General features: G+C 51.7%; 1 protein-coding gene and 1 long non-coding RNA gene across 2 annotated transcripts; one reads left to right on the forward strand and one right to left on the reverse strand.

Annotated features, from left to right (window-relative positions):
- Positions 1–9,036: 9,036 nt before the first annotated feature.
- On the forward strand, positions 9,037–18,192 carry SLC11A1 (solute carrier family 11 member 1). Its single transcript, XM_015066678.3, has 15 exons — positions 9,037–9,222; positions 9,782–9,915; positions 10,763–10,885; positions 11,232–11,351; positions 12,114–12,220; positions 12,601–12,671; positions 13,010–13,077; positions 13,220–13,375; positions 14,287–14,445; positions 15,482–15,571; positions 15,695–15,814; positions 16,245–16,394; positions 16,869–16,942; positions 17,365–17,518; positions 17,668–18,192. Exons 1-15 carry the CDS (start codon positions 9,216–9,218, stop codon positions 17,776–17,778), a joined length of 1,644 nt encoding a protein of 547 aa, XP_014922164.1. The 5' UTR covers positions 9,037–9,215; the 3' UTR covers positions 17,779–18,192.
- LOC128314128 (uncharacterized) lies at positions 17,830–21,187 on the reverse strand. The gene is made up of 3 exons (XR_008295571.1): positions 21,050–21,187; positions 20,400–20,702; positions 17,830–20,021 (listed from the first exon to the last, which is right to left on the reverse strand). It is a non-coding gene; the product is annotated as an uncharacterized LOC128314128 (long non-coding RNA).
- Between the last annotated feature and the right edge of the window lie 278 nt (positions 21,188–21,465).

Genomic DNA, 21,465 nt, shown 5'->3' on the forward strand with positions numbered 1-21,465 from the left:
TCTTTTTTTTTTTAATTATTGCAATATAGTTGCAATACAGTGTTAATTAGCGTCACATCAAGCACTTTTTTTTTTTTAAGTGATCTCTATACCCAACGTGGGGCTCGAACTCACAACCCCAAGATCAAAATCTCATGCTCTTCTGACTGAGCCAGCCAGGAGCCCCCATGTCAAGCACTTATATAGAATGTTTGATCTGGTCTTTACAACTTCATGGGACTTTATTCTTTTTTAACAAAAATGAAATCATACAGCAATAAGTGCCCATTGACTGATAATTACATTCTTAATTATATTTTTTACAAGTTTAAAACATGACAGATAAAGCTGGAAACTTCTGACCCCAATCTCCTTGTGTTTTGTAACTTTTTTCCTGCATTATAAGTGGCTTTATATTTTGAAAAGAGTTCCATGGCATTACACAGTCATCTATTTTTTTAATGTTTAAAATTTTTGAAGAGGAGAGAGACAGGGTGTGAGCAGGGGAAGGGCAGAGAGAGAGGAAGACACAGAATCCAAAGCAGGTTCCAGGCTCTGAGCTGTCCACAAAGAACCGGATGCGGGGCTCAAACTCATGAGCCCTGAGATCATGACCTGAACCGAAGTCGGTCGCTTAAACGACTGAGCCACCCAGGTGCCCCAGCATGGTCATCTATTTTTGATGCCTCTACCATAATTTGACCAACCTCCCCCTGCCCCCGGGCCCCCCACAGCCTGCTTTTGAGTTTTGTTTTCAGGGTTTGGGAGGGGCTACTACAATCACTGTTGCACTGAACATCTCTGTAGTTAAATCTTTGCATGAATCAACAATCCTGAAGGATACATGCGCTGTGCTTGTTGAATTGATCTTAAGGTTAGTTGGTTTGATTATTTGTTTTAACATTCCCAAATTCTACATGTGTAGGATTTTTATTAAGGATCAGATAAAGCATTCCAGGCAGAGAAAAAGACATGAGTGAAGAGTTAAAGTAGAAAAGTGTAATGCGTGTTTATGGTCTAGAGCAGCATTGTGTGACAGAACTTTCCGCAGTGATGGAAATGTTCTGTATCTGCAATGTCCGTTGTGGTAGCCACTAGGCATATGTGGCCGTGGAGTACTAGAAATGTGACTAATATGACTGAGGAACTGGAGTTTTACCTTAAGTTTGTTACTATTATTTTTTATTTTAAGTAGGCTCCATGCCCCAACATGGGGCTTGAACTCACGCCCCTGAGATTAAGAGGTGCATGCTCTACTGACTGAGCCGGCCAGGCGCCCCTACTTTAATTTTAATTTCAATTTAGCCACGTGTGGCTCGTGGCTACCATATTGGACAGCAACAGCTCTGGAGGGTAAGATCTCTTCATTCAACCAGGTACTAAGCTCAACAAATATTGGGTCCCTTCCACGTGCCAGGATTGTTCTGGGCAGTGGGAAATCAGCAACAAGACAAAGTCACTGTCCTCATGATGCTTACAGGTTGCATGGGGAGATAGGTAACAAACACAAGAAGTAATTTCATATGTGCAATTCCTGACATTTATGAAAAAAAATAGGGGCACCTGGGTCGCTCAGTCAGTTGAGCGTCCAACTCTTGATTTCTGCTCTGGTCATAATCTCACAGTTCGTGAGATTGAGCCTCACGTCCAGCTCCACGCTGACAGTGCAGAGCCTGCTTGGGATTCTCTCTCTCCCTCTCTGCTCCTCCCTGCCCCATCAAAATAAGTGAATCAATGTTTTAAAAAGAGCATATTTTTAAAAATAATAATAAAGCCAAGTCGTGGGTAGAAAGTGACTCAAGGTTGGAGGAATGAGGGCTGAGACTTCAGGGAGGGCCTTCCTGACGTCTCACTTGAGCTGGAACCTGAAGGAATGACAAGGGATCAGACCTGTGAAGAGTTGTGGGAAAAGCATCGTGGGCAGACAGAGCAGCAAATGCAAGGGCCCTTGAGCACAGCATGCTGCAGTCAGAAGGTCAGGACGGCTGGAACACAATATGGCAGGAGAGGCTGGGGTTCCAGAGTGCTCAGTCATGGTGACATAGGCACGGCTGGGTCGACAAGCCCCCCCCCCCCCACACCCCAGGCCCTGGCAAGTTCACTTCATCTGTGGAGAACTGAAACTGAGGTCGCTCAGTGCACCCAGAACATTCCCACAGAGATCTTCAGAGTCCCCTCCGGTCCTTGATGCTCTGCAGCAGCAGGGGAGGGGGAGGGTCAGCGACATCTAACCCACAGAGATCCTGCCTCTGCTGAGCTCTCTTGTATCAGGCAACTTACAAAGAAGCCCACCTCTCCCCTGCCTGCTCTGTGACATCCATTTCAAAACGGGTTTGCTTTCAGATCTTATCATTTGTCCCCTGAACTTCTATGACCCCTTTCTCTTGCTCCATAATACCAAGACATATGTGTCTCTGAACAAAGAAAAAACAAACATTGAGCACTTCTGAAGTAACAAGCCCTTGACTAGGATCTGGGGACGCTATGGGAGGATTAGGGCCAGGCCCTACCCGCATGACATGCAGCCTAGAAGAGAAGAGACATCAGTCAGGATCCCATAGATGAACGTGTGAGTGTGGACCATAGAAGGTGCTAAGAAGGAAATGTATACGTGCAGCAGGGGAACGTTTCATGTGCACCTGACCTGGTAAAGGGAGCCCAGGGAGGCAGAGGGAAATGAATAGTGATAATAGTAAGAACAAGTACTATATAGCACTTTTTATTCTAATCCCTCTCCACACCGTAATTCATGTGATTCTCACAGCACCCCTGTGAGGTAGGTTCTATTATTGTACCCATTTTACAGAAGAGGGAAAGGTTAAAGCCAAGACCATGCAGCTGGCCAGTGGAAGAGCCAAGATTTGGACCCAGGGGGTTGGCTCGAGTCCCTGTATAAATTCACTCTGATAAACAGATCAGATGTGGCTCTCTGGAAACAGATCCCAGAACAGAGAAGAGGCACCTTCTTGCTTTAGAAACTCCCCAAATAGGCTTGAACCGTGCACTGTCTCTCTCCTTTCCCAGGCATCCAGAAGCTGCGCATTCCCTCCCGCACTATCCCTGACAGCAGCCTCACTGCTGAGTTGCCTGAGTACGTGGGAAAGGCATTGTGCTGAGGGAGCACACAGCCTGGTCCTGGAGAAATCAAAGAAGGCTTCCTGGAAGAGGTCACACCAGAGTTGAGTCCTGGAGGACAAAAGGCTGTTTGCCAGGCAAAGGGTGTGGAGGATGTTTGAGGATAGGCAGCGTCCTGGAGGTGAGAGGGAGGGAGCATTGAATGTTTGAGCCTCTGCAGGGGGTTCAGGATGCGACGGTGAAGGGTCTGGGAACCCAACAAAAACACTGCTGTCCAGGAAACTGAGAGACCCTGGAAGTGGGTTAAGCAAATGCCTGCAAGCCTGCCTGTTTCCGTGTTTTCTTTCCTCCCACCAGAAGCCGTAGGGAGCAGATAAACTAAGACCATGCTACAGATAGATGGAGCCCTATAAGAAAAGTCTTGGGGCGCCTGGGTGGTTCAGTCGGTTAAGCTCAGGTCTTAAACTAAGGTCTTTTGGCTCAGGTCACGATCTCCTGGTTCGTGGGTTCAGGCCCCACGTCGGGCTCTGTGCTGACAGCTTGGAGCCTGGAGCCTGCTTCGGATTCTATGTCTCCCTCTCTCTGCCCCTTCCCCAACCCCTCAAAAATAAACAAACATTTAAAAAATTTAAAAAAAAAAAAAGGAAAGTCTTACATTTTAACATTTGATGATAGAATATAACCCCAGGGCTGGTAATGTCTTTGGAAGGTGTAGCTATGGCCTTCCGAATCTCTGTCATGTGCCTCCTTTCCTTTGGTTAAATCTGCTGTTCCCCCAACACCAGCATTCATGATAAAACCTGTTCTTGTTCAGTTTGATGGTTTTCTCATTTTGTTTTATGATATAGTGCATGGAATTGTCCTCTGTTACTCAATCATCACAAATGTCCCGTGTTTGTGTCCCACTGCATCCAAAGGCTTTGGTGGGCAAGACTGAGAATCAAACCATCACAGGCAGCAATATTTGCAGCAATATTTGTAGCAATATTTGTAGCAAATGCTCCAAAAGAAGCATTTGGAGTTCCAAAGAACTGAGAGTAACCAATGCCATGTTGGAACCCAATTTACAAAAGCAACTAACAAGAGTTCTCAGTGCATTTCTTGGGCTTCACAAAAACTCTAAAGGGTAAGTACTTTTATTATCCCCCCCTCTCCGAGGAAACTGAGGGCCTAAGAAACTTGCCTAAGTCACAGAGCTAGTAAGTAATGCAAACGCAGGCCATTTGATTCCAGAGGCTCTGGTGGTCTTTTTTTTTTTTTTAATCAATTTTATTGAAGTATAATATTCATTCACTAAACCCCATCCTTTTCCTCTATTTTAAAAACTTAGATCATTGCATATTCACACGTAGCTGTAGGAAATAATTCAGAGAGATCTTATGGATACTCTACCCACTTTCCCCCAGTGGTAACAGCTTGCAAAAATTCTTACACAATGTTACAACCAGGAATTTCTTCCCACTTTTTTTGGGGGGGGTACCAAAATATACATAAAATTTACCCTTTTAACCATTTTTAGGTGTACAATTCAGTGACGTTAAGTATATTCACACTGTTGTGTAACCATCACCACCATCCATTTCCGGAACATTTAATCACCATAGACAAAACTCTGTACCCAATGAACAATAATAACTTCCCTTTTCCCCTTCCCCTAGCTCCTGGAAATTATCATTCTACTTTTTGTTTCTATAAATGTGTCTATTCTGAGTAACTCATATAAGTGGAATCCTACAATATTTGTCCCTTTGGGTCTGACTGACTTCACTTAGCATGATGTTTTCAAGCCTCATCCATATTATAGCTTGTACCAGAATTTCATTCTTTTTTAAGGCTGAATAATATTCCATTGTGTGGATATGTCACATTTTGTTTATTCATCTGTTGATGGGCATTTGGGCTATTGCTGCCTTTTGACTATTGTGGAAAATGTTGCTATGAACATTTGCCAAATATCTGTTTAAACCTGTGCTTTCAATACAACCAGGATATTGACATTGACACAATCCACTGATCTTTGTCAGATTTCCTGTTTTGTTTTTACTCATTTTTACTCATTTGTGCATGTGTGTGTATGTGTGTGTGTGTGGTTAAGTTCTATACAATTTTATACGTGTGTGGGTTTGTATAACCACCACCAAGGTCACAATACTTGAACACTCCCACCATCGAAAGTATCCTTCAAATTACCCTTCCATAATCACATCCACTTCCCTCTCTACCCTCCACCACACCCACCAGCGGCCCCTAATCTGACATTCACTTCCAAAACTCTTATTGCAAAACTGGTTTATAAATGGAACAGTACAGTATGTAACCTTTTGAGATAGACCTCTTTCACTGATTTGATTTCCTGGAAATCCATCCAAGTAATTGTATCAATAGTTTGTTTCTTTTATTGTTAAATTGTAATCCACGGTTTGTCCTGAAGTTAGTTTAACTATTCTCCTGTTGAAGGACATCTGGGCTAATTCTAGTTTCTGACTATTACAAATAAAGCTACAATTCATATGCCAGTTTTTGTATGAACATAAGTTTTAGTTTCGCTGGGAAAAATGCCCAAGAGTATATTCTATCCTATAGATATACCATAGTTTGGTCAACCATTCACCCGTTGAAGAACAATGTGGGTTACTTCCAGTTTGGGCTATTATAAATAAAGCTGCTATAAAAATTTGTGTGCAGATTTAAGTGTGAACATAAATCATTTCTCTGGGGAAAAAAGTCCAGGAGTGCAATTGCTAGATCATATGACAGTTATATCTTTAGTTTTTTTTAAGTTTATTTATTTTTGAGAGAGAGAGAGAGAGAGAGAGAGAGAATTCTAAGCAAGCTCCATGCTGTCAGTGCAGAACCCGTCATGGGACTCGAACTCACCAACCGTGAGATCGTGACCTGAGCCGAGATCAAGAGTCAGACGCTTAACCAACTGAGTCACCTAGGCACCCCACATCTTTAGTTCTTTAAGAGAGTCCCAAACTACTTCCAGAGTGGCTGTACCATTTTACATTCCAGCCAAAAATCTATAAGTGATATAGTTTTTCCACATCCTTGGCAATATTTGGTGTTGTGATTTTTTATTTTAACCACTCTGATAGGAGCATAGCGATATCTCATTATGATTCTAATTTGCCTTTCCCTAATGGCTAATGATGCTGAACATCTTTCCATGGGTTTGTTTGCCATCTGTATATCCATCCTATTTGGTGAAATGTCTGTTCATGATTTTTGCCCATTTCTACTTGGATTGCTTGGCTTTTCACTGTTGAGATTTTTTTTAATGTTCGTTTGTTTGTTTTGAAAGAGAGAGAGAGAGAGAGAGAGAACGAGTGGGAGAGGAACAGAGACAGAGAGGGAGAGAGAGAATCCCAGGCTCCACACTCTCAGCCCAGAGCTCAACATGGAGCTTGATCTCACAAATTGTGAGATCATGACCTGAGCAGAAATCAACAGTCAGACACTGAACCAACTGAGCCACCCAGATGGCCCTCACTATTGAGTTTTAAGAGATTTTTCTATTTCTAGATACTGGTCCTCTGTCAGATATGTGATTTGCAAATATTTTTTCTGAGTCTCTAGCTTGTCTTTTTATCCTCTTAAAAGGGTCCTTCCATGGAGCAAACATTGGTAATTTTGATGAGGTCTCATTTATCAATTTTTCCCGTTATGGGTCATGCTTTTGGTGTTGAGTCTAACAAGTCTTTGTCTCATCTTAGAGCCTGAAGATTTTCTCCTACTTTCTTTCTAAAAATTTTATAGTTTAATATTTACTTTTAAGTCTGTGGTCCATTTTGAGTGAATTGGGCTTCATGAAATCTTACCTTTCTCATGCAGGGTTTAGTATTCAGCAACAGCTCCAAATCCAAGGGGCTCGCTATGTGGATTTCTGGAGCCTTAGCTCAGTAGCTTCCCACTTGCTGATAACCTGTGTAGAAACTCTGCTCTTAACCATTACACGATACTACCCTTCCGTAAGGTGGTGGTTGTGCACAGTACTGATTGCTCATTAACCAATTATATTCACTGAGTCCTAACTATAGGTAAAACCCTGCAAAAGATACAAAGAGGAAGATATGTGTTTTAGGGCTCTTCAAAGAAACAGAACCAATAGAAAATATAGATGGATAGATAGATGATAGACAGATAGATAGATAGATAGATAATAAGGAATTGGCTCATGTGAGTATAGAGGCTGAGGAGTCCCAAGATCTATAAGCTGGAGACCCAAGAGAGCCGATGGTATATGTAATTCTGTTCTGAGTCTGAAGGACTGAGAAGGAGGAGAGCCAATGGTCTCAGTTCCTGTCCAAGCCAAGCCTGAAAGCAGGAGAAGACCAATATCCCAGTTCAAAGACAGAGAAAGCAAACTCTTCCTTACTCAGCCTTTTGTTCTGTTCAGTTGGTTGGATGAGGCCCATGTTCATTAAGGAGAGAAATCTGCTTGACTCAACCTATGGATTCCAAAAAGTTAACCTTCTCTGAAAATACCCCCAAGAACACACCCTGAAAGTTTGACCAAATATCCAGGCACCCTGTGGCCCTGTCAGGTTGGCACATAAAATTAACCATTACAATATCCTACCCCAGCCCCAACCCCAGCCATCCCCACATGAGCCCAAGGTAGTGATTGGGAAACGTGAGATGGTGGTGATATCTTAAGCAATAGGATTGCACAGTGACAAACCTGACGTTGCTCTCTCCCGTATGACCTATCAGTCGCCCTTCTTACCGCACCCCCACTTCTCCAGCTCCTCCAAACTCCCCAATCCACGAGCAGCCAGGAACTTGGATGCCAATGCCCCCATCCGACTCCCAAGCCTTGTCTAACGTGTTTGACTCAACGTGGCGATATCCTGGTTCACGTTTGGGCCTGAGAGCTTGCACCTGTTTTCTCTGGATCCTGAGGTTTCAGACTTTGGAGTTGGAAACCCCAAAGATTGGTCTTGAATCTTCTTGGCAGAAAAGGAAGACCACAAGATAGAAGGCAGGAGTGGGCATGGAAGAAGGGCCTAAGGGAGGTAAGTGGTGGTGTGGGCACAGGGACTGGCAAGGAGAAGTGATCAGGAGCTGGAAAAATCTTGCCCACCACTCACCCAGAGGTTACAGACTCATAACCCTCAAGCGGAAGCTACCCTGAAGGAATATTTTGTTTAGATTACACAATATTTTCCACTTTTTGAGCCCAGGATTCAAAAAGCCTATGTTGTATAAAAGTCCAAATTGTCCAGCATCCTTGACAAATCAGAAGATATGGTGACACTGGCTGGACACACATCCCAGATGACAATTGGCTAGAAGTCTGTAGGCACTGCCCTCTTCAGAGCATATGACCTTCGTTTTACTAGTCTCCACCACTCCCTACTGATCCCTCCCAGCACTGAGGTTCAGTGTCGTTTGTCATCCGACACCATTTTTCTTACCCCCGTGTCTCATGGTTTGTCTTACCTGCCTGGCCTCCTTGGACACCTAACGTTTTGACCTCTTAGCTAGTCTGAGCCTTTCATTTTACAGAAGAAATGAGCTCAGAGAAAGGGATGGGTCTGGTGACCATCTCAAGTGAATCGGTGGCAGACTCAGGTCCAGAATTTCTGGTGCCCCTTTCTTCCAAGGCTCTCCTTGGCCTGAATCATCAACGCATGTCCCTGTGACAGAAGACCTCAAGGTCCTCTCCTCTGGAGAGGCATTCAATGGGAAACAGAAGCCTGGGTGGTCATCGGGACTTTCGTGGCTGGGGACTCCAGACTGAAGAAAAGGGCCTGACTGCTTGTGTCTGGGCTGGGGGGTGGTTGGAGAAGGCAGTCTTGTGATCTGGATGTGAATGCCCACAGAGCAGGAAATGTCCTGAAATTAGAGATAACTGGGGAGGCACAGAATTCAGGGTGCCTGGAAGGGGGCCAAAAGTGTTGTGGGCCTCGGGCCAGGAGGAGAACGAAAGTTCCTGCATTTTGGCCTAGACTCTTCCGCTGCAGCTGGCCACTTCTGCCTTTGGAACGTGTTTCACAATGCCCCCTGTGTGTGAGGACAGCCTAGATCAGCTGAGGATGGAGAGGAGGGCGTGGGCTTACATAGTGACACGCACCGGCACTCAGAGAGGAGGCATGAGCTGAGTATAGGCTCAGCATCCCATTCACGCGCGGAGAGTGCCTGCGCCTGCGGTCCTCATGACAGGTGAGTAGCCCCCTCTGGGGTCAGAGGCTCCAAAGGGGGTTGGGAGTAGGGAGAGTCAGAGAGGCAAAGGAAGCCCCTTATCCCCCATGGGTGTCCCAGTCTCGACCCAATTCCGGACCCCAGCCTGGGGTTGGGCTCTTCGCATCCCCAGGGGCACAGCATCCCTTTTGTCTGTCCTTTGTGTGTTTGGCGTTCCTGGAGCTTACTTGGCAGACGGAGGAGGCAGGAGTGAGGGCAAGAAACATCCATATTAGCATCAGTATGCCCTCCTCAGAGCCCAGGGTCCTCCTCTGCATCTTCTGGGGCAAGAGAGATCTGGTTCGGGAACCAATGTGCTCACATGGGAGGAGAGTAATTCTGGAAGCTCTACTTCCCACGCATCTTCTGAAATGTTTGGTCGAGGGGTGGAGGTGATGGACCCACGCTGGGAGTCACTGTTCACTGGGCTCAATTACTCCACTTTGCCAGAAGGACGTAGGGAAGGAGGACACATGGCTTTAGCCATGGGCCACCAGAAAGAAGCCAATCACTCACCATGGCTCACTGGGGCCCTTTGCAGGTGACAGCAGCCCTCAAAGTCTAAGCAGGAGCAGCTATGGCTCCATCTCCAGCCCACCCAGCTCAGAGCCACAGAAAGAGCCTCTCAAAGCAACCTACCTGAGCGAGAAGATCCTCATCCCGGACACAGAACCGGTGGGAATGCTGGAAACTTCCTGGGGTCTTTCAGGATTGGCAGGATGCTATGGGATCCCACAGGCCAGGGCAAAGGGCTCTCCTGAAGACTGTGGGAAGTCCCTTCTAGCTCTGAGCAGCAGTGATTGACAGTGGACACTGTACCCTTTCTGTTTCTGTCCTTAGCTCTTCGCCGGGGGCCGGGGGGCAGGGGATCGTTTTTTTGTGTGTAAAAATTATCAAGCGGCTTTCTGAATGAATCCCAGCTTTCTTATGGAGAGAAAGGGGCTACGGTGAGTTCAGGTTGGAGCCTTGAGCGTTTGTTGCAGTACTTAAAGGAAAGGACCCGGAGGAGGGCATGTGGGGAAGTGAAGGAGGCTCGAGGCTATCTTCTGGGATGCTGTCACCTCGCATTTCCAGAATCTTTAGCAGATTCTCAGGCTGCCAGGCCAAGCCTCCTAGGGGTGGGGAGACCCTAGGCTCAGTGGACAACAGAGAGGAGGGACCATGGTTTGAGGAGGACTGGGGAGCGAGCAACAAGACCCGGCAGGCTTGGCCCGAGGAAAGAACCCCTTTGGGCTCTGAGGATCTGCTGAGTCAGGGCGAGCGTGAGGCAGGCTGCTGTTCAGGCGCCTGTGGGTTGCCGAATCTGACTGATGCAGAAAGTAAATCCACCATGACTCAGTAAATCCTGCTGCTTCCTCCCACCCCACACCCTCCACTAACCCCCGGGGTGGCAGATCCAGCAATGGGGGAGTGGTGGGCAGGGCTGGCCAGCCCGGGCTGATGAGCCCAGAGGGGTTCAGCTGGGGGCTGGCCAAGGTCAGGAGCTACCACCCAAGACCTCGTCACTTCATCCCACCCGCAGGGCACATTCAGCCTGAGGAAGCTGTGGGCCTTCACGGGGCCTGGCTTCCTCATGAGCATCGCTTTCCTGGACCCGGGAAACATCGAGTCAGATCTTCAGGCTGGTGCCGTGGCTGGATTCAAAGTGATTGAGTCGGGGCACCATGGGGAGGAGGGGTGACCAAGCTAAGTGGGAGGAGACCCCCCCCAGCTTGCCACATCTCCCCAGAGTGGCCTACATGACTGGTGTTTGGGGGAGCGGGTATTACATTCAAATGGGCCAGAGAAGGGTCCCCAGGGCAGCCCTGCCAGAATGGGGGGTGTATGGGGGGGGGGATGTTGGTCTTCTCACTTCACCTCCTCCACTCTGTCCCCAAGGAGCGTCCTTGGTTAGAGGGTACCAGCAGTCTGGACTTGTCAGCCAGCACCCCCCCTCCCCCCGCCCCCAGACACACACACGAGGCTGAAGGCCTCTCCCTTCCTTCTCTCAGCTGCTGTGGGTGCTGCTGTGGGCCACGGTGCTGGGCTTGCTCTGCCAACGGCTCGCTGCCCGACTGGGTGTGGTGACAGGCAAGGACTTGGGCGAGGTCTGCCATCTCTACTACCATAAGGTGAGCCTGGTGGGCCTGGACAGGGAGCATCCACAGATCCCAAACCCCAAACAGCCATTTACAGCTTCTATGATCAAGTAAATAAATCATCTCAAGTCAGGCATCACAAGCCCATTTGATAGATGAGAAGACTGAGGCTCGAACGAATAGTACCCAGACTAAGAGGGCTGTTAGACATCATCTGCTCATTTTACAGGAGAGGAAATTGAAACCTGGGGAAGTGACCTGCCCAGGGTGCAAAATAGGTAGGCATTGGCTTGGGATGGTCACCGGCTGGGGTAGACACTGGGGACTTGGTCGTTGTCGGTGTCCAAGCAGGGAAACAGAGACCTGGCCATGAGATCTTTCAAAGGTATTCAATGCAGAGGTGTGGTCACAAAGGTGATGAAAGGACTGAAGGAACAAGGGAAGGAGGTGTTCATCCAAGATCAGGAAGCTGCTGGGCAGCAGCCCAAGAGCCATCATTTGCTGCCTTCAGGAAGCTTGACCGCTACTGTCAAAACAGCCACCAACGCTGGTGGAGCCCGGGAAGCCTGGTGCCCTTGATGGTGCCTGTGCCAGAAACACCACTAGAAGTAGGGGGAAAGAGTGATCCCTCCCTGCCTTTTAATCTCCCTTAACTGTTTCCTACAAAACCTAACTGGAGGCCAGCTGGCAAGGCCGACAAACATAGTTTGTGCCGGGTATGGAAAGGTCCGGGACATCAACAAATAACAACAATATCTGGCCCAGCCTTGATGCGGTGCTCCCTCCTCCCCCCAGGCGCCCCGCACCCTCCTTTGGCTGACCATCGAGCTAGCCATCGTGGGCTCGGACATGCAGGAGGTCATCGGCACGGCTATCGCATTCAATCTGCTGTCAGCTGGACGGTACTGCCACCAGGGGCCCCAGCTCTTCAGTCCAGCGCTGGGGACTTGTGCTCCTTCTTCCCCAGGCCTCGTCCTTCCCCCGTCCCCTTCACCCCCAGTCCCCTCTGACTTTAGAGCTGTTGCTCAATTTGCCCAATAGGGAACAGGGACCCAGAAACGTAAAGTGATGTCAGTCACCACGCAGACTTCAGGACTGCAGCCCCGAGCTCCCTGCCATGCTGGTCCCCCACCAGCGCCTAGTGCCATTCTCCCGCCTCCAGCACACTCTCACCCCCCTCTGCCTTAGCTGCCTGGGGCCACTTGGGTCCCCGCTCCCAGGAGTCCAGATTCCACAGTGTCCTGCCCTGAGGCTGGGCTGACCTCGGCCACTCTGGTTTCAGAATCCCACTCTGGGGCGGCGTCCTCATCACCATCGTGGACACTTTCTTCTTCCTCTTCCTTGACAACTACGGTGGGTGTGCCCCTCAATCTCCCAAGGGACTGGGTTGGGGGAACAAGTGAATGAAGAAACCAAGCTCCGCTGTACTGAGAGAAGGGCTCCCAGCTCCCTCACTCTGGCTGTGTGGCCCTGAGCAAGTTACTGAGACTTCTGTTTCTTCGCCTATAACGCGGGGACGATAATAGCACAGACCTCACCGGCTGTGGCGAGAACTCACTGAGGCAATATATACGTTAAGCACTTGGCACAGTGCCTGAAACTTGCTCAAGATAGTAGCCATTAATAATTGCTTCTGTTACAATTTTTGTCATTTTTCTCGCTCTTGTTGTTCCCCTTTGCTTTCCCCCTAGGGTTACGCAAGCTGGAAGCCTTTTTTGGATTCCTTATTACAGTTATGGCCTTGACCTTCGGCTATGAGGTGGGAAGCCAAAGCCTCCATACCCTCCACCAAGGCTGTTCCTCCGGGCTCCTCGAGAAGCCCCCTAGCGGCCAGGGTCAGGGTGGATGGTGGGAATGGCTGCACGTGGCGTGGCCTGGCCTAAGGAGGCTCCTCCCCGCAGTACGTGGTGGCCCGTCCAGCCCAGGTAGCGCTCCTCCGGGACCTGCTCCTGCCCTCGTGCTCCGGCTGCGGCAGTCCTGAGCTGCTGCAGGCCGTGGGCATCGTTGGAGCCATCATCATGCCCCACAACATCTACCTGCACTCGGCCCTAGTCAAGGTGAGCAGAGGGAGGGGGAGGGATGTCTGCTCCCTTCAGCCACGCTCTGGTGGCCTCCAAACTTGGAGCCCCGCCCCTTTGGCTCCTGCCTTCCGGATTCAGGCGGGAAGGGAATCATTCTCTATGTATTCAGAATGTAGTAATAGAGCATCTACTATGCGTGGGAAAAGGGGGTCAATGATGAAAAGGCAGACAAGCCGTCTGCCTTTCTAGGGCTTGCATTTCTAGTCGGGGCGGGGGGGACAGATCATGAGCAAGTAAACAGATAAAGGAAAGAATTACGGGGGCCCTGGGTGGCTCGGTCAGTTAAAAGTCTGACTCTTGATCTCCGCTGGGGTCATGATGTCACGGTTTGTGAATTCCGGCCCCACCTCCGGCGCTGCCCTGACAGACCGGAGCCTGCTTGGGATTCTCTCTCCCTGTCCCTTGGTCTCTCCCCCACCACCCCCCCCCCCACTTGTGGGCTTGCTCTCTCTCTCTCTCAAAAAAAAAAAAAATTAAAACTAAAAAATTTAAGAATTAAAAAAAAGGAAAATTATGGATTGTGAAAGGTGCTTTGAAGGAAACAAAACAGAGAAGTATGGCAGAGAAAGACTAAGGAGGGGCTCCTTTAGAAAAGGTAGTCGGGAAAGGCCTTGCTAAGGAGGTAATCTTTGAGACTTGAAGGATGGGAAGGAGGATCAGAGAAGATATTCCAAGCAGAGGGAGTGGTAAGTGCAAAGGCCCTGGGGCGGAAATTAACTGGGCATGCAGGAAGGGTGTCAGCTGATCAAGGCCATGACCAAACTGCCATGGAGAGGGCTTCAGAAAGAACTGGGGTTTGGAGGGAACATCAGTAGATGTGTGAGGGTGGAGAATGTCGGGGTAGCTCTGAGGAACTTTGGCTTTTCTTTCCCCTCTGACCTTTGCAGTCTAGAGAGATAGACCGGTCTCGCCGGGCAGACATCCGAGAAGCCAACATGTACTTCCTGATTGAGGCCACCATCGCCCTGTCTGTCTCCTTCTTCATCAATCTCTTTGTTGTGGCAGTCTTTGGACAGGCCTTCTACCAGCAAACCAACCAGGCTGCGGTGAGAGACACCTCCCCACACAGCCAGGGCAGGCCCCCCCCACACAAGCCCCGCAGGCTTTGCTGGGGATTCCAGGCAATGCATCTAAGCCCCGGAGTGTCTGTCTGCACTTCCAGCACTGGTAGGGGTGGGAGTCTGCGATCTGGCCTTTGGCTGAGACCACTTCCCCACTCTGCTAGAGAGTCACAGCTCTCCCCTGCCCGGGGGCAGGCTCTTAGAGAGTCAGACCCACCCCAGGGCCTGCAAGGCACAGACAATCAAAGGAGGAGACTGGGAGGGCGGAGCTGAGTCTTAGAGGACCCGCATCCTAGGTGCTCCCCAAAGGATGGACAGGATTTGTCCAGCAAACTGCAGGCAGGGCATTCTGGGAGTAGGCGCCTGCCTGAGCATGAGCAGGGAGTTGGGAATTCTCTGAGTCCTTTCTCTTGACAATCTTTATTCATTCAGCAAATAGTTACTGAGGATTTGTTATGTTATCAGGCAGTGGGGGGTAGAGCAGTCAATGATACAAAGCTCCTCCCTGGCTCTCTGGGGTTTGGGACCTGTGCCTGTCTCCTCTCCAAGTGGGTCTCTCTCACGTGGCTCTAACAGCTGCTAGCCAGCGGTGGGGTGCTTACTGAAGGCTGAGCACTGCAGGGGACGACTGACCAAGTCTCCTGGGATTTGGGCACGGCCACTGCCTTGCTATGTGGCCTTGAAGACCAGGCCAGCCTCAGAGTTGTGGGAAGTGGGTCCCGTGTAAGGGAGAGGGGACCGTGGAGCAGCTGGACTCACTGCCAGCCAATTGTCTCTTTGTGGTAATGCCATTCCCTACAAATGCAACAGAACCCTGGAAACTGGGTTCCCGTGTGAATTCTTCTCAATTTTAGATGTCGGCAACAAATTCACATTAAAGAGAAAAAACATCCGTTAATCAAGCAAAATATATCTGGCCGGATTCGGCCTGCGGGTCGCCAGTTTTCAACCCCTGGTCAAGACCTGGCAGTCTGATTTTCTGAGACTTCACATCTCCCTCCTACTGTCCCGGTGCCCACAGTTCGACGTCTGTGCCAACAGCAGCCTCCACGACTATGCCAAGATCTTCCCCAAGAACAACCTTACAGTGGAGGTGGACATTTACCAAGGAGTAAGCGACAGGTGGAGGCGGGCATGGAATGTAAGGATCCCGCAGGCTTCGTCGCCACGCCCACCAGGGGGCGGAGCCTGCTCCGGGGCGGTACCACGGCTCTAACCACACCCCTCCCTGCAGGGCGTGATCCTGGGCTGTCTCTTCGGCCCGGCTGCTCTCTACATCTGGGCGGTGGGCCTCCTAGCGGCCGGACAGAGCTCCACCATGACCGGCACCTACGCGGGACAGTTTGTGATGGAGGTGGTGGGGCCTGGGGAGCGGGCCGGGGAGTCCCAGGGGTCCGAGGTCAACAGGCACACCACTTGGGCTCGGATACCAGCCTCACTGATCCTTAAAGCAGCCCAGAGGTCACTATTATAAGCCCCGCTTTACAGATGAGAAAACTGAAATGCGGAGAGGTGAAGCGACTGGCTCAAGGCAGCAGACCCAAAACTAGTAGACGCCTCCCCCCCCCAAAAGTTTAGTCTTAAGCATTAACCCGGGGGGAGGGACCCCCCTATTTCTCCTCATCCATTCTCTCCACCAACTAGGGTCAGAGCCTCCCCCATTTCAGAGATGGAAAAACAGAGCGTTCTCCCTGATGCCAGGTGGGCTGAGGGACGACAGAGGATCCCTCCCTTGGAATCCCTAGTCCTGCACCCACCACCAAAATGCCCACTCCACACCCCAGGGCTTCCTGAAGCTGCGCTGGTCACGCTTTGCCCGCGTGCTCCTCACTCGCTCCTGCGCCATCCTGCCCACCGTGCTCGTGGCAGTCTTCAGGGACCTGAAAGACCTGTCAGGGCTCAACGACCTGCTTAATGTGCTGCAGAGCCTGCTGGTGAGCCCTAGCCACTCCCCCACCCTCCTGCAGAGCTAAAGAGGAACCCCAGCAATCCTTCAGAGGGACCCTTCACACGCCCCCTCCCTCCCAGTCCCCCAGCGCCTTCCCACTATTCCAAACACACGTTTGCTTGTAAGGCTCACATAATCCCATAGACATCCCAGGGGTAGGAACCACCATTGTCCCCGTTGTGCAGATTGGAAAACGAATGTACACAGTTAAGTGATCAGTGGCAGAGCTGAGATGCAAACTCAGGCAGCCTGGGACCAGAGCCCCCAAACGCTTCTCCTGCTTTGGAGCCTCACAACTCTGGAACGCTCAGAGGTGGAGAAACCTCTGAGTGATTATGGATTAGGAGACTTGTCCAAGGGCACACAGACAAAGGACGAATGGAGCCCTGCTCCGCTCCTCCCTTCCTTACTGTATTCTGAGGGCCATGACCCTCAGCCCCATCCTCCTGCTTCTCCCCAGCTTCCCTTTGCTGTGCTGCCTATCCTTACATTCACCAGCATGCCAGCCCTCATGCAGGAGTTTGCCAACGGCCGGTGAGTACTCCCCACCCCAAACACTATGCTTGCGATTCTCATTTGATCCTTACAACCACCTTGAAGTGGGAATTACCATTATCCATAAGCTCATACAGGTTAAGGAAGCTGTGCAGGCTCACACAGCTAGCAAGTGTAGGGCAATAGGGCTGGAATCTGGAATCTGGGGTCGGGGGCTGCTTCTAGACCCTGAGCTCCTCACTCTCACCTCAGACTCTGCTCTTGCCAGATCCTGCCAGTGTGGAGCCTGGGGGGCCCAGGAGACAGTAGTGGGCAAGGGGTCTGCTCCAGGCCCCACAGCCCAGAGAAAGTGGCTTTGTGTATCCCCTCACTCTCCCCACCCCAGCTCCAGGCTAGCTTTGGGCAGTGGAGACAAGGAGGAGGAGATGGGGCCAGTCCTGAGCTTCCCTCCCTTCCCCCAGGCTGAGCAAGGCCATCACATCCTCCATCATGGCGCTGATTTGTGCCATCAACCTCTACTTCGTGATCATCTACCTGCCCAGCCTCCCCCACCCTGCCTACTTCGTCCTTGTAGCCCTGCTGGCTGCGGTTTATCTGGGCCTCACCACCTACCTGGTACTGTAGGGCCAGAGGGTGCCTTGGGGATGGGGGAGGCGAAGAAAGGGGGCAACAGATGGAAGGCTTTGGGGGAAGGGGATGCACAGGGAGGGGAGGCTTCCCAGAGGCCTTGTTCTCTCCCAGACTCATGGTCTCCCTTCCTCCAGGTCTGGACCTGTTTCCTTGCCCAAGGAGCCACCGTTCTGGCCCACAGCTCCCATCAACACTTCTTGTATGGGCTTCCTGAAGAGGGGGAGAAGGAGAGGATCTCTGGATGATCTCCCACACAGGGCCTGGCTTGGGCGTGGAATGAGTGGGGCAGACTGGCCTGCCCCGGGGGGTGTGTGTGTGTGGAGGCAACAAGATGGAGTGGGAGTTTTGGAGGCAGGCTAACCAGGCTTCCATAGAGACTTGCTGTTTGCCAGCTTGGACAAGTGATTAATCTCCAGTCTCAGTGTTCTCATCTGTAGAATGAGGACAACGCCAACCGTGTGATGGATGTAAAGCACTTTAACACAATGCCTGGCACGTGGGACTTAAAGATAATAGTAACTCCAAAAATATTTATTGTGGGCCTATAGGAGTGACCTGACAAACGGACCCATTTGGGGGCGGGACACAGGCATCAAACTGGCACTTACGATGGTCTGATTAGCTTGATGAATGCTCAATAAATGCTAGTCTACTTCTCATCCAAAGGCACAGGAAAGTAGAAACAGGGAGAGAACAAAATCCTTGGACCAGTAGAAGAGTCCTCCCCGCCCCCCACCCCATTCGAATGTCAGTTCCTAGAGTAGCTTCAAACTAACCCACTTTCCAGGCCATAAAACCAAGGCGCAGACTTCTCTTCAGGCGCCAGGTCATGGAACCCAAGAGTCGTGCCTCCGAGGCCCAATTCATTTGCTATTTCCCCAGGGGACTGGGCGGCCGGGACTCCCACGCCGCGCACTTAACGCTCCCTGGGTGCTGACTCCCAGCTCCCCCTAGGGGCAGGGACGGTCCCGAGCGCCCTCACTCCCTCCCGGCCCAAGAGCTGGAGGCAAGCGCTCCGACTTCGCGCCCCGGGGCTTCGGAAGGTGGGGGGAGGCGGAGGGTGGAGGGGAGCTGTGTGGGCGGGGAACCCCCTTGGCCGCTGGGAGCCGCCCGGCACCCCTTCGCCCGGTGCAAGGGTTGCACTTTACAGACGCTCCCTGGGCTGTTTCTAGGCTCCCCCAAGTCCCTCCTCCGGCCTCGTCGGGTCCCTCTGACCACTGCCCCGGAGCTGCGGAGAGAGGTGACCAGAAGGGGCCCCCAGGCCTTTGCCCTGGGGTGAGCCTGGAGCGGGCTTTGTGCCTGAAAGCACCCTCGATTGCCCAGGGATCCGGCGGGGCAAGCTCCGCGCTCAGGTTGAGGCGCTTGTTTATGAGAAGAATTTCCTCTTTCTTAAAAGGGCAACGATGCGAGTGGGGCCCTTAAGGAGTGACGGGATGGGACAGGTCTGGCCCAATCAGAGAAACGGTGGGAGAGGGTACCTGAGCTAGAAGGCCGCTGAATCCCTCTCTGGGCTTGGTCCTGGAGAAGATGGGACCCGGGCTAGCGGAAAAGGAAGGTGGATGGGGGCAAGATAATGGAGAAAGGCGTCTTCCATACTCCTGCCCAGCGTCCTGGAAGTGTCCCCAGCTATACCTCTGCACACACTCTCCAATCAATTCACTAGGTATTAACTGGGTGTCATCCCTGCGCTAGACATGGGAGAGGGAAACGAAGTCCCGAATTAAAGATGTCAGCCCTCCAAGAGTTCACACTCCAGTAGGGGGAGACAGCTAGGTAGATGATAACAAACCACTCTACAGTGGGGGGGGGGGGGGGGGGGGGGACACGAAGTGCGTGTTAGGCACACCTGCAAAAGACAAAAAGGAGAGGCAAGGGCCAGAGAAGGTAACTCCTGGACAGGATTTATAAAGTTGAATGGGGGGGGGGGGGGCAGCCAAGGAAGAATGAACTTGCCAGGAGTGAGGACAGGTGTGTGCGACCTTGGGGGGTGGGGTGTTCTTGGATCTTATGGAGCAGGGGGGGGGTGCTCCAGAAAAATGAGCAAGCTGGTCACCTGCATACTTATGCCTGGCATTGACAACTTGGGGGCAAGGAAAGCAGGAAGGGGAGGAAACCAAAGGGTCAGCTACAGGGCTACCCTGGGCCTGAGCAAGGTGTTAGCAATGAGGTCAGGCCAAGGTCAGTCATTTCTGGGCAGGGAGGTCCCTACAAAGGGCTTCCCTCCACCCCCATAGTAGCTTTGGTCTTCCTAGGGGGAAGGAGGGGATGTTTCCTCAGCCCCTCAGGTGGGAAGGACCTGCGGTGGGCACCCTGCCTTTCTACACGGATCCCCTACTTCACTTGCCTGGGTTGGGCTCTTACCAACCCCATTTGGCAGTTGAAGAAGCCGAGGTGCTGAATAGAGAGGTCACTTGCCCACAGCTGCCAGAGAGAAACCCAGCTGAGTCCTGGTGTTTCTGGACCCACAGCGCCTATGATCTGATTCCTCCTGGGGTGCAAGGAGAAAAATAAATTGTGGATAAGATGACCTCCCGCAGTTAAGGGATATCAGCTGGGTGTGACACACACACACACACACACACACACACACACACAAGGGAGGAAACCCAAAGAACCCACCAGACCCTGCACGATACTTCCACCGGCTCCTCTGTCCCCACAGACCCCCAAGACCCTGCGCTGCTGCAGGGGGCCTCCTGACTCGTTCACTGGCCACCACTCCTCCCTGGGGGGGAAGGAGCCTGGCACTGCATCAGAGCCTGGGAAGGTCATCCAGGGGAAGAGGCCTTGGACGGGGCTAGTGTTAGGGATGGGAGGTGAGGGGAACAGGGACGGCGGTGGGCAGCGACACTGCCCGGTGCCCTACCCCTTTCTTCAGCCACTCTGACTCTCAAGAGTTCAGCCGGCCAGCTTCCAGCCTTCAGAGAGGGAGAAACGAAAAGGACAGGAAGGCGAGCCGCCCTGCTCAGGCCAGGGGGTCACTCAGTCCTCCACCACACATTTCCTTTTGGGGTCAGTGCAAGCCGGGATCCGGAGAGGAAAGCTGACATCCCGCCCCGGGGCTCAGCCGAAGGGGAGGGGGTCTCCACCCGGTGGCCAGGATCCCACCTCTACCCTCGCTGGAAGGCTGGGTCTGGTCGCTTCACTTCTCGGAGCTCAATGTCCTTATCTGTAAAGTGGGAGAGGAAGAGGGTCGTTCTGAGGAGTGAGCGAGACTAAGGGGCGCAGCCAGAGCAGGACGAAGCGCTAGCTACACGTTGGCTATTAGTATTAAATGCAACGATGGCGGCGGTGTGGGCGGCGAAAGGGAAGGAGGGGGGCCGTGGGTTCCAGCCCGGGACAGGGTGGTGGTGGTGGTGGTAGAGGTCTTGGTGGAGGGAGTCCCAGCCCGGGGCCACCTCCTGTCTCCCCTGGCGCGGGGCACACAGCTGGCGCGCCTCCGGGCCGGCGCCGCTCTACTGCCCGGCCTCCCCGGCGCGGGGCCTCTCCCCTCCCCGCCTCCCCCCTCCAACCTACCCCGCCCTGGGCCTGGAGGACGTGCGCCGTGCTCGCACCACGCGGCTGGACGGGACAGGACGCGCCCGCTCCGCCCCGCCACCGAGGCCCGCGGGGGAAGGAAGTGCTGAGGCGTGTTTGTCAAGGCTTGGCGTTATTATTATTTTTAAAATAGCGAACGCAAAATAGCAAGGACGAATGGAAAGAACTTCATAAACAGGAAACACACACACACACACACACACACACACACACACACACACACAAACAACTGTAGACCTCACGGCGCAGAACACGGGAGTTTCCCTCGTGAAGAATCCGCGCGGAAACGCGGCTCCCGGCCAGCTGGTGTCTCTGTACACCCCAAATGAAACGGGTGTTTACAATCGTCCAGTTGGTGTCTGTGCACTCCCACGGTCAGAAGTTTGGCCCGCAGG

The sequence above is a fragment of the Acinonyx jubatus genome, chromosome C1, assembly GCF_027475565.1.
Source record: "Acinonyx jubatus isolate Ajub_Pintada_27869175 chromosome C1, VMU_Ajub_asm_v1.0, whole genome shotgun sequence".
NCBI lineage: Eukaryota > Metazoa > Chordata > Mammalia > Carnivora > Felidae > Acinonyx > Acinonyx jubatus.